This window comes from Myxocyprinus asiaticus, chromosome 15, assembly GCF_019703515.2.
Source record: "Myxocyprinus asiaticus isolate MX2 ecotype Aquarium Trade chromosome 15, UBuf_Myxa_2, whole genome shotgun sequence".
In the NCBI taxonomy this organism is placed as follows: Eukaryota; Metazoa; Chordata; class Actinopteri; order Cypriniformes; family Catostomidae; genus Myxocyprinus; species Myxocyprinus asiaticus.
The window spans coordinates 2772241-2787998 of record NC_059358.1 but is presented as its reverse complement, the minus strand read 5'-3'; the positions used below and the strand labels follow the sequence as shown (position 1 = coordinate 2787998).

At 38.4% G+C, this 15758-nt stretch overlaps 1 protein-coding gene across 2 annotated transcripts in view; it reads left to right on the top strand.

The window, feature by feature from the left end:
- Positions 1-15758, top strand: part of LOC127453113 (mannosyl-oligosaccharide 1,2-alpha-mannosidase IA-like) — a 306543-nt gene that overhangs the window by 133437 nt on the left and 157348 nt on the right. For both annotated transcript variants that reach the window (XM_051719229.1, XM_051719228.1), the window contains exon 2: positions 2276-2372. In XM_051719229.1, the coding sequence (XP_051575189.1) occupies positions 2276-2372 (97 nt within the window). The remainder of the gene's footprint in view (positions 1-2275; positions 2373-15758) is intronic.

Sequence of the window (15758 nt, the reverse complement as noted above, 5' to 3'; positions counted from 1 at the left end):
GTTGCTCTGTGCTGATAAAGTGGACATGAAGTTTAAACGGGTTGAAAAGCTGCTATAAATTGACTTTTTCTTCTACCCCGAATTCCCTCAGGAGATATGCTCAGTCAGCTGGCCATGAATAGTGGAAACCAAAGCATTTGTGTAGCAATACTTCAGCGCTCCGAGCAAAAAGCCCACCACAAACAGACGATCACAAAAGGTTTATTCAACCTAAGACTTCCCCACATCCCTGTTCATATCGAGCTAAAATTAGGATCGCTTCCGTGTATCAGATTTTCACAATTTCTCTCTGCTATTTCCCTATCATGTCGAAAGGCTTTTTACTGTGTTGTTTGGAGGAGATCCCACATCAATTATTATCTTTCTCCTCAAGGGAAGGAAACATTTTCAGACGTTGCCATGTGGAGGAGGTTGCTGGCATCATGGTTCAGGCATATGATGATGTTTCACACAAACTTGTCTTTCTTTCTGGCTGTACTAAACTAGCATTCAGAGCCCAGGCCCAGAGGACGGAAGTCCCAATGTGGATTTTGTGGTAAAGTGTGGAAATTTAGAAATGGCAGCAATGATGTTCTCCAGAATGTTCCTTGCTCTTTATGACCTTGAAATGTTTTGGTAAATCCCAGGTTTGGTGTTAAGTTTGGGTCCACATCAAGTTAAAATGTACTCTTATTTCTTTTCTTAAAGGAATAGTTCACATTATTTACTGACCCTCAACCAGACACGTTTTGGGCAGAAAACAAATAATAAGACGATAAGTACCAATAAGGTATGATTTCAGCATCTTTTGTGCTTGAAACCCTAATGATGCATTCCAGAGCTTTGTAGATGAACATTTCTGAAATCCAACAAAACTAGGTATTGCACTAAATGAAGAGCAGCATTGCTTATTCTTTGTAATAGTGTATTTTTGGACTCTTGAAAAATCAAGATATTTGCATTATTGTTTTTGTGTAAATAAATACATGTATGTTTCTAGTTTCAAAATTATTTCTACTTCAGACCTTTGTTTTGTTCATCAAGAAAAACAGGCTTCGTACCATGTGACCTAAAATTGTTTTTTGACAATTGAAAATGGGTCAAATGTAACAATTGATGCATGCAGCCACATTGAGAGCACCATATCTTTGAAACTTAACTATATAGGGCCTTAAAAATGAAGATACAAAAAGAAAAGTTTGTACTAAACCAGAATCTAAAAGGATATTACGATATATTTACTACTTCTGGAATTATAGGCACTCCAACTTTGGAAAAACGACAGTAAAAAAAAGTGTTTTTTTCCCATATTTTGACTTAAGCCATTGGCATATAATGCAACAATTGGTGCTGAAGTCAACTGATTTTTGTAATGGACCTACCTATCTATGTGTAAAAATAAAATAACGACACTGCCACACTTCCGAGGTTATTTTTTGACCTGTAATTCTGCTCCAAAATCATAGGTACAAAATAACGAACTGCTGATCTGTGGCATTTCATATTTTAGCTTTCATCATCATTTATGTTTATCTTTCGTAAAAGTTCAGCCAGATAAATGTATGAAATGTGGCTGATTTGACATGGAATAATCCGATAATGAAGCTGAATGGGGACTTTGAATGTCCAAATGAGAAAAAGCATCATAAAAGTATTATAAAAGTAGTCCATCAGTAATGTATGATGGATTCACGTGACGTTGTGCAAGTGACATGCAGTTTAACACAACAAACATACAGAACAAAAACACTGATTTAAATGCATGTGCAATGATGGAGATGCAAAAACAGTGATAATTGATTTGTGTATCTGTTGTTAATTTATATATGGAACAGTCCATTACTTTGACTCTTGTCATTCTGTTCATGAATTTATGTATTTATTTGATTCATGTGAGCCCGTAGGTCGCCTGCATTATTGCACAGCTAATTATGACAGTGTGTTACTACCAGCAGAAATAAATCGAGCTTGTGGAAAGTGATTAAATTCTTTGTTTTTCTTTAACATTTATAGCATTTGTCTATGGTTCACTGTTCTGGAGTTATTGTCATTTGTTGTGGTGGTGTAAAAGACCTTAAACTTATGATCAATTAGAGGTTTTGATCGTTCATAGTTGTGTATCGTTTGTGAAGTGGAACATTTGTTGTATGTGGTTGATGGCTTTGTAACAACATTTGCATCATAATGATGTGTTTTATTATAATGCACAAAGTACAATAACTGGACCTTAAATGTTTTATTAAATGCATATTTAACAGGTGAAGTGATATCACATATCTTGTTTTTGTTTTGGCAGATGATGAAGTTTGCCTGGGACAGCTATAAGCGTTATGCCTGGGGTAAGAATGAACTTCGACCTCTTACCAAGAATGGACACATTGGGAATATGTTCGGTGAGTGAGTTTTTGATGTTCCCTAGATTCTGTGATGTTTAATTACTTTTGCTTATAGTAGGTTGTCTTTTTGCCTTCAGGATTTTGTTTTGCAAAACGGAACAGAAATCGTCTACATAGGTTAAGTTTGTCTAGAAAGACAGACTGACAGACAGATAGATAGATAGACTGAGTGACTCCAGTCAGGTTTCCTAAGCAACCAATTGGCCCGGTTGCTAGGGAGGGTAGTGTCACATGGGGTAACGTCCACGTGGTCGCTATAATGTGGTTCTTGCTCTCGGTGGGGCACGTGGCGAGTTGTTCGTGGATGCCGCGGAGAATTGCGTGAGCCTCCACACGCGCTATGTTTTCGCGGTAACGCGCTCAACAAGCCACGTGATAAGATACACAGATTGAGGTCTCAAGCACGGAGGCAACTGGGATTCGTCCTCAGCCACCCGGATTGAGGCGAGTCACTACGCCACCACGAGGACTTAGAGCGCATTGGGAATTGGGCATAACAAATTGGAGGGAAAAGGGGAGAGAATCCCCCCAAAAAAGAAAAGATAAAGAAATACAGTGTTTTGGCTTTGTCAAGTCAACCTAATTTTTCATAATAATTTGCCGTTATGGCATAATAGTTGATGTGGCTGTTCCAAACAGACAGTAGGTAGCATAATTATCATTTGAAATATTATTTATTAATATAATTGAAATTTTCTGGAAATAGCCAGTATGTTGTGGACAATTCATAATTAATTTCACTTCGCTAAATTCACATTACAATTCTGCATACTGTTTGCTACCTCCGAGCAAACAGGATTGAACTGGATTTTTTAAGGTCATTCGCAATTCATTTGTGAATGGTGTTTGGTGACCTCAAAGTGACCTGATCTTTGCCCAATCACTGGGGACTGACAGAGCGGAAACCATTCGGCACTAATTAAAAAGGACAGGTGAAGGTTTCTGTGGTCCCAACTGATTTAACATGTTCTCACACTACTAACTGGACAGGAAACCCCTCTATAACCATCTTTATAACTACCTCTCCGTAGTGAGACCACATGGGCCCAGCAGCCGTTGACCAGATCATGCATGACTGTTTTATTAATATTTCCACCCGTATTGTTGAAATATCAGCACACTTGACATTTTGAATTTTGCTTTACAATAAGAGGTGAGAAATATGGATTTTTACCATTTATAGACTATAAGAAAGGTCAGTCGTTCAATGCGGTAATAGAGTGCAAAGGCAGTACCTCCACTCTGCAGAAATCAAATCTAGCAAATGTTTTTTTTTTTTTTTTTTTTTCTTTACGTATGTAGCCAGTCCAGTTTGCAGACTGTTCTGCCGGTACAGACCAGTTCATTTTGGTTTTACTTACCATTTAAGGCCGGGTTTGTCTGAAATAGTTTAAATCACTATAATAGACTGGCGAAAACACAAATGATTGCACAGCAAGTCTAGTTTTGATTATTGTTAATTTAATGCCTGTTAAACTTGCAGTGTATCTCAGCTATAGGGATGGGAATCACAAGGTATTTAACTATTCTAGACTGCCATTAACATTTCTTTAATACTTTTGTTGAAGAAATATTTTGGAAATAATAAATGCAATTACAATTGGATTTTCTGCCCTTAGTAGCCTGTTACAAAATGAGATCATTAAATTTTTTTTTTAACAGAATAGATTCTTGCAAAAGGCATTTACACATATTTATTGTTTACAGAATATTTTATTTAATCTTTAATTTGTTCAGAAATGAGACTACACTGGTTACGTTGTATGTTTTATGCTGTACAATTAAAAGAACCGGCTCATTAGAGTCATTTGTTCAGGAATCAGACCACACTGGTCATGTTGTATATTTTGCGCTGTAGATCCAAAAGAACAACTGAAGAGTCATCTGTTTGGGAATCAGACTGCGCTCATCACGCTGTATGTTTTACCCTGTAGATTACAAAGAACTGAATCATAAGAGTCTAATGTTCAGGAATCAGACTACACTGGTCACGTTGTGTGTTTCGCTGTGTAGAATTAAAAGGACCGACTCATAAGAGTCAATCGTTAGCGAATCAGACTACACTGGTCACGTTGTGTGTTTTGTGCTGTAGATTCAAAGAACCGACTCATAAGAATCATTCGCTGGGAATAAGAATTCGCTTGTCGCGCTGTATGTTTTATGCTGTACATTAAAAAGAACCGAATCATAAGATGTGAATCAGACTACACTGGTCACGTTGTATGTTTTGCTGTTTAGAATCAAAAGAACCGGCGCATAAGATTCATTCGTTCGGGAATCAGACTACATTAGTCACGCTGTATTTTCCGCACTTTAGATTCAAAAGAACTGGCTCATAAGAGTCATTTGTTGGGGAATCAGACTGCACTGGTCACGTTGTATGTTTTGCTCTGTAGAATTAAAAAGAACCGACTCATGAGAGTCATTCTTTTGGGAATCAGACTGCGCTCAATACGCTGTATGTTTTACCCTGTAGATTACAAAGATCTGAATCATAGGAGTCATTCATTCGGGAATCAGACTACAGAAGTCGCGCTGTATTTTGTCACGCTGTAGATTCAAAAGAACTGGCTCATAAGAGTCCTTTGTTCAGGAATCAGACTACACTGGTCACATTGTATATTTTGCATTGTAGATTCAATAGAACAGACTCAGAAGAGTCATTTGTTTGGGAATCAGACAGCACTGGTCACGTTGTATGTTTTGTGTTGTTGATTCAAAAGAACCGACTCATAAGATTCATTCGTTCAAGAATCAGACTACATTAGTCGCGCTGTATTTTCCACACTTTAGATTCAAAAGAACTGGCTCATAAGAGTCATTTGTTTGGGAATCAGACTGTACTGGTCACGTTGTATGTTTTGCTCTATAGAATTAAAAAGAACCGACTCTTTTGGGAATCAGACTGCGCTCAAAGCGCTGTCAAAGAACCGAATCATAAGAGTCATTTGTTTGGGAATCAGACTGCACTCATGCTCTGTTTTGCTCTGTAGAATTAAAAAGAACCGACTCTTTTGGGAATCAGACTGCGCTCAAAGCGCTGTCAAAGAACCGAATCATAAGAGTCATTCGTTCGGCAATCAGACTGCACTGGTCACGTTGTATGTTTTGTGCCATAGATTTAATTGAACTGGCTCATAAGAGTCATTTGTTCAGGAATCAGACTGCACTGGTCACGTTGTATATTTTGCATTGTAGATTCAATAGAACAGACTCACAAGAGTCATTTGTTTGGGAATCAGACTGCACTGGTCACGCTGTGTTTTGTGCTGCTGATTTAGCAGCGATGTTGCAGTACCCCTGAATGGTAGCGATGGAAGTGTTCTGTTGAATCAGAAGAAGTCTGTTTACAGAAACGAAACTCATGAACATGAAACTCATGTGGCCTCTGTGGAGAATTCAGCTTTTCATGGCAGTAATCGCCCTCAAGTGAAAGACACGTTTGTTTTTGGTTTGTTTTTCTCCTAGGAAACAGTTATTAGCCAACCTATTGTGCTGAATTCAAAAATATGACTCGTCCCACAGATTCAAACCAAGGGGTCAAACCATGACCACTTTATCTCTTAATTGCTGTTTTCTAACAGAGCACCCCAATTAAGCTTGCAAAACTATCCGTCTTAAATATCAGATGATCCGATGCTGAGCTCAGGGTGGGAATCAATCATTTTGCAGAGTTTTGGAAAATTATTTTAAGTCTGGAAAAAGAAGACATTGTAGTTTGTGAAATATAACTAATCCGATAAGCAAATTCGTTTGTGGGTTGGATGTTGCTCGTCATATATACGTTTCCCTCCTCTTCCAGCACTGTTCCGTAAGATCTGTGATCTTTGTGTCCCCTGTGAATCAACAGAGTATGAAATTGAATTCTGTGTCCTTCAGTTTAATCCCATGAGTAAATAGACATGTGGGAAGATTAGATCTGCACTTAGACGACTTGTCAAAAACACACTGATAGATCGGAAAGTCGCTGGTACGTTTTCTTCCCACTGCAAGCTCTGTGGGATAAACGTCTGCACCATGTTCCTTCTTTCCATTTTTATCAAAAGCTCATAAATTTTATTCCTTTTAATGTCATTGTTTTTTTCCTTTTGCTCCATATAGTGTACCAGTTCTACCTGTTCTGTTTGAAGCCAAACATTAGGGACATTGGATTTTTTTTTATTGTCAAGCAAACTAGAAAATAGAGTAGAAGACAGAACATGAATAATTCAAAGCAGATCCATGCGTGAATATTTGTTACAGAGAATATGTCATTATTTTGTTTTGCCTGCAAGTGTTTAAATGTATTAGAAACAAGGGAGAAGAGAGTGGGGCAAAAATCTAAAACGATTATTAGTAGTGTTTTGTTTGCTAAGGCAAGCATCAGTATTACTAGTGCTCTTGTTTAGGGATTTGAACAAACCACTAACTCTTATGATTTAAACTCAGACTTTAAAAACCTTGTTTTAAACTTTTAAACTCCTGCACCCCTTGTGCTATAGACAAGAATAATAAAATAAAACTCAAAACACCTTAGCAACTACAGAGCAATGCACTGGCAACCAACAAGAACAATCTAACAACTGCATTGCAATGTGTTAAAAACCACCAAAGACTATTTAGCCCAAGAAGGACCACTGGTATTAAAATAAATGGCAGACATTGGAACACCCAACGGATGTATTCCTGTCTTACAGGTAAAAGAGCCAATCATCTTTTTGATACAGACATCACCTGTACATTAACTCGAGAACATGCATGCGCATTAGCTGAACCAGCTTGGAAAATAGAGCTGTTTAAGCATGATCTGAGCTAAAGAAGCACAGTTTATGAAGAGAGTGTTGTCAGATGTTTTTTACGTTGTATTTGAACCCTTAATTCATGGCCGACCAAGATGACATCGTAATCTTAACCAACAGTTTTGGAGAATTCGGGCTTTCCTCATTCAAGATAGGAGCTGTACTTTTATGCCGCTTTTTTACGTAGTAAATAGCTGCCCGGGAGTATTTCAAAGATTGCCGCCGAGTTGATTGACTTGCCTTGAAAGGGACTTTGACACCACTCAGAAAACCTTATTAACCTCACAGCAACAGACAGAAAACCACTAAGAGCACCTCAATGCAATGCAGCATGTTAGAAACAACTAGCAGCTTATCAGCTGTGTAGCAACACCCTTGCAGTCACCTACCCTAGCAACCACATAGCAACGACCGGGAAACCACCCAGAACAATCTAACAACCGCATAGCAACAAGTGTAAAAAAACACACAGAAAACCTTAGTAACTGCAAAGCAACGAGTTAAAAACAAATAGCAGCTTATCATCTGTGTGGCACTCAGAAAACCTTAGTAACTACAGAGCAATGCCCTGGCGACCAGCCAAATCAATCTAACAGCTGCAAAACAGCGTGTTAAAAACACTCAGAACGTCTGAGCAATTGTACAACAACAGATTAAACACCAATAAGAGCACCTTAGCAACCCCATAGCACTAGCAACACCCTGGCAACCACCCAGATCTGCCTAGAACAACTAGAAACCAGATCAGTCTAATAACAACCTAGCATCATGTTAAGAAAAGAAAAAAAAAACACCCATTATACCATAGCAACTGCATAACAATGCTTTAAAACACTCAGAGAGAAAAAAAAACAAAAAAAACAAACAAAACTCAGAACATCCTAGCAAACACATAGCAACACACTGGCAACCACCCAGTACAAACTAACCACCGCATTGCAGTGTGTGTTAAAAACCACTTAGAACACATAGCAACTGCACAGCAACAGGTTAAAAATAACTAGCAGCTTATCAACCGTGTAGCAAGGCCCTGTCAACCACCCAGAACAATCTAACAACTGCATTGCAACGTATTAAAAACCACTCATAACATCTGAGCAATTATACAATTACAGATTAAATAAGAGCACCGTAGCAATGCCCTGGCAATCACCCAGAATACCCTAACAACAGCTTAGCAACACCATAGAAACCACTTAGCAACACCTTAAAAGCCACTCAGAACACCTTAGCAACCATAACAGTAACAAAACATCTTAACAACCACACAGTAACGCCTTGGCAACCAACCAGAATAGTCTAACAACTGCAGCAACGTGTTAAAAACAACTCTGAATACCTTAGCAACCACACAACAACAGTTTTAAAAACCATTAAGAGCCCCTTAGCAACCACATAGCAACACCCTAGCAACCAAAACAAAAAACCCAGCAATCACCTGGCAACACCACAGAAACCACTTAGCAACACATTAAAAGCCACTCAGAACACCTTTGCAACTGCATAGCAATGTTTTAAAAGCACTCTAAACATCTTAGTAACCACACAGTAACGCCTTGGCAACCAACAAGAACAGTCTAACAACCACAGAGCAACGTGATAAAAACCACTTTGCCCGAGCAACTACACGACAAAAGTTTAAAAACCATTAAGAGCCCCTTATTAAACATGTAGCAACATTCTGGCAATAATAAAAAAAACACAAAAAAAAACAGAAACCACCTGGCAACACCACTGAAACCAATTAGCAACACATAAAAAGCCACTCAGAACTCCTTTGCAACCATATACCAACACCCTGGCAACCTCCTTGAACATCAAGAATCCAAAACAGTCTAACAACCTCCTAACAACATGTTAAAAACACTCAGAACCACCCTAGCAACTGCATAGCATTGTTTTAAAAACACTCTAAAGATCATAGCAACCATACAGGAACATCTTGGCAACCAACAAGAACAGTCTAACAACCACAGAGCAACATGTTAAAAAACATTTTGCCTTAGCAACCACATGACAACAGTTTAAAACCCATTAAGAGCCTCTTAGCAACCACATAGCAACACCCTAGCAATAAAAAAAAAAAAAAACAACAACAACAACCACCTGGCATCACCATAGAAATCACTTAGCAACACATTAAAAACCACTCAGAACACCTTTGCAAACATATACCAATACCCTGGCAACCTCCTAGAACACCAAGAATCAAGAATAGTCTAACAACCGCCTAGCAACATGTTAAAAACACTCAGAACACCCTAGCAATCGCATAGCAATGTTTTAAAAACACTCTAAACATCATAGCAACCATACAGGAACATCTTGGCAACAGAACAGTCTAACAACCGCAGAGCAATGTGTTAAAAACAATTTTGCCTTAGCAACCACATGACAACAGTTTAAAAACCCATTAAGAGCCGCTTAGCAACCACCTGGCATCACCATAGAAATCACTTAGCAACACATTAAAAACCACTCAGAACACCTTTGCAACCATATACCGACACCCTGGCAACCTCTTAGAACATCAAGAATCAAGAACCGTCTAACAACCGCCTAGCAACATGTTAAAAACACTCAGAACACCCTAGCAATCGCATAGCAATGTTTTAAAAATACTCTAAACATCATAGCAACCACAGAGTAACACCATGGCAACCACCCAGAACAATCTAACAACCGCAGAGCAACGTGTTAAAAACCACTCTAAATACCTTAGCAACCACATGATAACAGATTAAAAACCACTTAACAACATATTAAAAGCATCATAACGCTCTGGTGAGTTTTGAACGGCGCGCACCCTTCTCCACCCCCAATAAAATGTAAAAATGTAGTTTTCACATGTTTCTGCTGCCCTGTTGTGTGGAGGAGTTGTTGGTCGGTCATGAATGAAGGGTTCATATGCACTTGTGTGGGTGTAAGAAAACCATTTCAAATTGAGATGAGAAGTTCACTTATGAAACTAGACAATAACACACTTGTAGGCTTTTTTGCATCCCTGAATTTAAAACTGCTTGTGCAGTAAGTCAAAGAAATTATTCATCATGGTCACCACTAGTCAAAAACTAGTGGACACACTGACCCATTCTTTATTTCAGTATTAGAATTTTTCTCATTTCAAATAATAGTAAAGTCATCACGACATAGAAAGGAAATGCATGGGAATGTTGTAATGATTATAACCGGGTGATTTTGCTTTTAGATGACACCACAATTCCGTGAAACACATCCAAAAGTCTAAAGAGACACTGTTAGGAAGGAATTAAGCATGGAAAAGTCATTATAAATGTAAATGATAGCTTTTAATTGATGTCAGCATTTTACTTTTCTCTGCCTTTTTGATCATGCATTATTATACAACAGATATTTCATATTGAAGGAATCAAAGCACATTGCATGCTGCGAAGGGCTGTCGGTGTGTATGATGAAGCTGTCGGATGAATCTGACTGTCAGGTTGTTTTGTGCTAAACAGTGGTTACCGCCTGCTCGCCACCACTCAACGACAAAGCAACGATGGCCATGAAAAGTTACGGTATGACACAATGAAAGCTAATTCTCTCTCGTACAGTCTAGAGTGAGTTAACGTCTGCTTCAAACGAGTATTTAAACGCTGACTTGATTAATGTTCGGAACGCTTCCGTCCCATGTGAGTTGTAGATTGTTTGATTGAATGAGAAATCTGCCTAATGAACTAACGCTACATGTTAGGATTGTTCCCATACCTAGCGGACTACCTTTCTGTCTCCTGCCTATATAAGTAGCTTACGCAAAATCCAAACTAAGATGGAACCTCACAAGTGACTGATTTGGAGGTAGCATCTCTGTGTGCCTTACAAACATGTGATACTGTCTTGAATTTGGGATCTTTGAAGACAGCATAATTATCCATCCTAGATTTTAGAACAGCTTCTATGTCGGGGGAGCACTTATGATACCTTAATAACTTGGTTTTGAAACAGAGCCTTTGTACTCCATTCTCTTCCATTCATACACATGTAAACAGGTGTACCTTTTACTTCGGGCACTTCTATGTCCCATGGGTGGATTTCTATTAAAACAAACAGATTTCAGATTTCTACCTTTTTGTTGTATGAAGGTCTCATTAAAACTGAAATGGAAACGATTTATCAAGACTTCATCATTTATTTGTGGTACTTTTGAAATGCCTTTTATGTGTAGATTTTACTGTTTTAACCTTGACCCAGACTCTCAATATTAAACTGTGAAAATCCATTATAAAAATACAAATTATTACATGTTTTAATCTATGATCATCTAAACAATGAGTAATACAAACAGAAAACATTTCAAAATATATTGTGTGAAAATGAGTTCTACAATTTGTTTAGAAAATAAAATAGTGTCAGTGAAGAAGCATGCTTGAGATGATTCAAAACAAAGAAAAATCAAGGGTAACATCACTTGTGACCGGAAGATTTTTATTGTGCATAATTTCCAATCAAGCCATAATTAAGCGCAGATTATGCAAAAAGTGTGAACATATTATTTAATTGTGTAAATTTAGGATAAATTAATGTTAGCTATGAAAAAAGCCCTTGAAAGACAAATAAGTCCGTCACTTTTTTCATAACCGTTAAACATTTCATTTCCATCAGCATCATTTCCACCACAGAATTCAATTAAACACTCTGCTGGAAATGACACTGCATAAATATACATAAAACTGCACACACTCCCTTCAGTTTTAAGCAGATACTCCGTGCTAATTCGGACAGACATGAAACAATAACTAAAGCGTTTGGGGTGTTCATGTGGGATTTTCACGCATTTTAATAGCAAGATTATTCCTTTTTTAGTGATGTACAGCTGAATATTGCATATATGTTGAAATGAGTTTGAAGTGCACTTTATGTTGATGCCTGTAGCATAGGGGCAGTGGTAGCTGAGCGGTTAAGGCTCTGGGTGCCATATCATGGCTGACCCTGCACTCTGACCCCAGCTTAGCTGGGATATGTGAAGAAAAAAAAAAGAATTTCACTGTATATGTGCAAAATGTATATTGTGTGATAACGTATTAAGTTAAAATGTTGATTTAGTAATTAGAGAATGTTTTTTTTTTTTTTTGTCAGGACCCTGACAAAAATTAAACATGATTTTACTATAGTAATATTGTAGTAACATGACTGCTGTCACCAGGGTTTTCTGAACAGAAATCATGGTTTTGATACATTTAACCATGTTTTACTACAGTAATAGTGTAGTTTCTATACTGTAACCATGATTATACTATATATACTATATATTGTAACCATGATCATACTATATATTGTAACCATGATTATATTGTTGTTACTATGATTTTACTACAAATGCCATGGTTAAACTATGGTTACTGTTGTAAAACAATGATTGTTATATAAGGGCAAACCTGTTGAAGTGTTTACCAAATAGATTATTCTTTGGATTTGGCAGTAATATTTTTATTTTTTTATGAAGCAAATACCGAACCGTACCGAAACCGTGACCCTAAAACCCTGAAACAAACCGAACTGTGAGAAATTCAAACCATTACACCTCTAATATATATATATATATATATATATATATATATATATATATATATATATATATATATATATATATATATATATATTTATACTGTATATATATATATTAGGGGTGTAATGGTTATATATATACATACACACACACACACACACACACACACACACACACATACACACAAACACACACACACTATATATACACTGATCAGCCACAACATTAAAAGCACCTGTCTAATATTGTGTAGGTCCCCCTCGTGCCGCCAAAACAGCACCAACCCGCATCTCAGAGATGATATTCTTTTCATCACAATTGTACAGAGTGGTTATCTGAGTTACCGTAGACTTTGTCAGTTCAAACCAGTCTGGCCATTCTCTGTTGACCTCTCTCATCCACAAGGCGTTTCTGTCCGCAGAACTGCCGCTCACTGGATGTTTTTTGTTTTTGGCACCATTCGGAGTAAATTCTAGAGACTGTTGTGTGTGAAAATCCCAGAAATACTCAAACCAGCCCGTCTGGTAAATTAACTGAAGCTCCTGACCTGTATCTGCATGATTTTATGCACTGCACTGCTTGCACTGCTGCCACACGATTGGCTGATTAGATAATCGCATGGATGATTGTTGGTTCCAGATGGGCTGGTTACTAGCCAGATTTAGAAAGCACTAAACCAAATGTGCTCCAATAATTGAAATGATCTTGAGCTTGTGCCGAGATTTCTTTTTTTATGAAGCATGGAGACCCAGGTGATGTAACGTTCAAGGTATTTATCTTCAAACATCTCTAAGAGTCCCGCATCTGATAACCTACAGCAGTTCTTTGTACCATCAGCCTCTCTCTCCTCTCTGGCACAGCTGTGTTACTGTATCCTGTGTGACCCCTCTGATCTCTGGCTGTGTGTGTAATGAACAGTAATGGCCTGCGGCTGCGAGCACCAGCACAGCACAGACTCGCTTGCAATATTGTCTGCTGTTAGAGGCAGTAAATGAGAGAGTGTGAATTGCGACTGAGAGGTGAGTGAAAATAATACATAAAAAAGCACAGAACGAAAGCATGGATGCAGTATGGAAATGAAAATGCCGGCAATAACTAGGAAGTGAGGACGGAAGGAGAACGCAAATAAAAGATGTTGTGGGAAACAAGAGATACTGCGAGAAAGCTCGAAACAAATACAATATGGTGAGGGGAAAATAAAAGAACAAAGGATAAACAGAGAGACAGAAAGAAAGGTGAAATTAGGACAGGCACTCACAATCTGTGCTCACAATCTCAGAACGACAGTGATGGAAAACTCCATCCTCCTCTGACCCAGCAAGGTCGGAGATGTTGCTATTACTTGGGTGTAACGATTCATTCTTTTGAAAACAATTCAGTTGATGAAAAATCCTGACGATGCAACAACATCAACAGCATTAATCAATTAACAATGCTAAAAAAATTAATTTATTGTGATTTGTTAAGGCCAAAGTCTACTTTGGTTTTCCGTGTGCCGCTACCGTGATCTTAACGCTAATTTCGTCATCTGCACAATACTGTACTAAAGGCTATCACAAAGCAGTCGTAGTGTGCATGCGCCGAACGCATCTGTGTGCGCTCACATTCAAAACGTTTACTTTGCCTGGAGTCATGAGTTCGAATCCAGGGCGTGCTGAGTGACTCCAGCCAGGTCTCCTAAGCAACCAAATTGGCCTGGTTGCTAAGGAGGGTAGAGTCGCATGAGGTAACCTCCTTGTGGTCGCTATAATGTGTGGTTCTCGCTCTCGTTGTGGCGCATGGTGAGTTGTGCATGGATGCCGCTGAGAATAGCATGGGCCTCAACATGCGCTTCCTCTGCGGTAACGTGCACAACAAGCCACATGATAAGATGCGTGGATTGACGGTCTCAGACGCGGAGGCAACTTGAGATTCGTCCTCCGCCACCCGGATTGAGGCGAGTCATTACACCACCATGAGGACTTAGAGTGCATTGGGAATTGGGCATTCCAAATTGGGGAGGAAAGGGGAAAAATCCGAGCGCTTGACTGTGCGTGAGACATAATAATATGTGTAAAAATGTTGCCATTGTAAATTAATTTGCAGTTGTACTAGTAACATTGTATTGTTGGCATACAGACGGCATTTAGAGAATGTATAAAAACAGAAAAATATAATTCCTTTTCACTGTACATCTTGCCATTGAAGTCACTAGGCACAGTCATGATTTCAAGCTTGATTACATTTCCTAGTGCTTGACCCATGCACAGAGCACTAGATGGCGCTATAGGAAGTGTAATCGAGCTAGAAATCATGATCGCCAAGAGGACTGCTGTCAAGATTTATAATGAAAAAGGCATTACATTTTGGTCTATTCTCACCCAAAACTGATTGGATAATTTCAGATGACATTGATTAAACCACTGGAGTTGTTTGGATTACTTTTATGCCTTTTTGAGCTTCAAAGTTCTGGTCACCATTCACTTGCATTGTATGGACCTACAGAGCTGAGATATTCTTCTAAAAATCTTCATTTGTGTTCTGCAGAAGAAAGAAAGTCATACACATCTGGGATGGCGTGAGGGTGAGTAAATGATGGGAGAATTAACCCTCTGAACTAGCCCTTTAATATATTTGATTAGGGTTGTGTAAAATGTAAGATTTCCGATTAATCGCAATTTGAACGATCTGAATATCGATATCTTTCAGACCCCGTTTACACCTGGTGTTAAGATGCGTTTCGGGTGATCCGATCACATGTGGTCAGTGCTAAATACAGGTCTTAACGGGGTCTAAAACATTTTGTGATCGGATCACAAAAACCACATATGAATGTAGACAAAAACGCATTTGACCGCATCGCATTTGAGGTGTAAACGCTAATCCGTCCTGTATGCGTCCAGACAGCAGCGAAGCACCACCCCTCACCTGTCAATCAACCACTGCGCTAAAACAAGAGTTTAAACTTTGCCGGTTTCAAGCACTTTATAAGGAAATAACTGTCCGATCGTAAAACTTTAAAAAGCATATATATATTCACAAACATGAATACTTCACAGTTCTTCTTCAGTGTGTCTGAAATCAACATGCAGGGACACG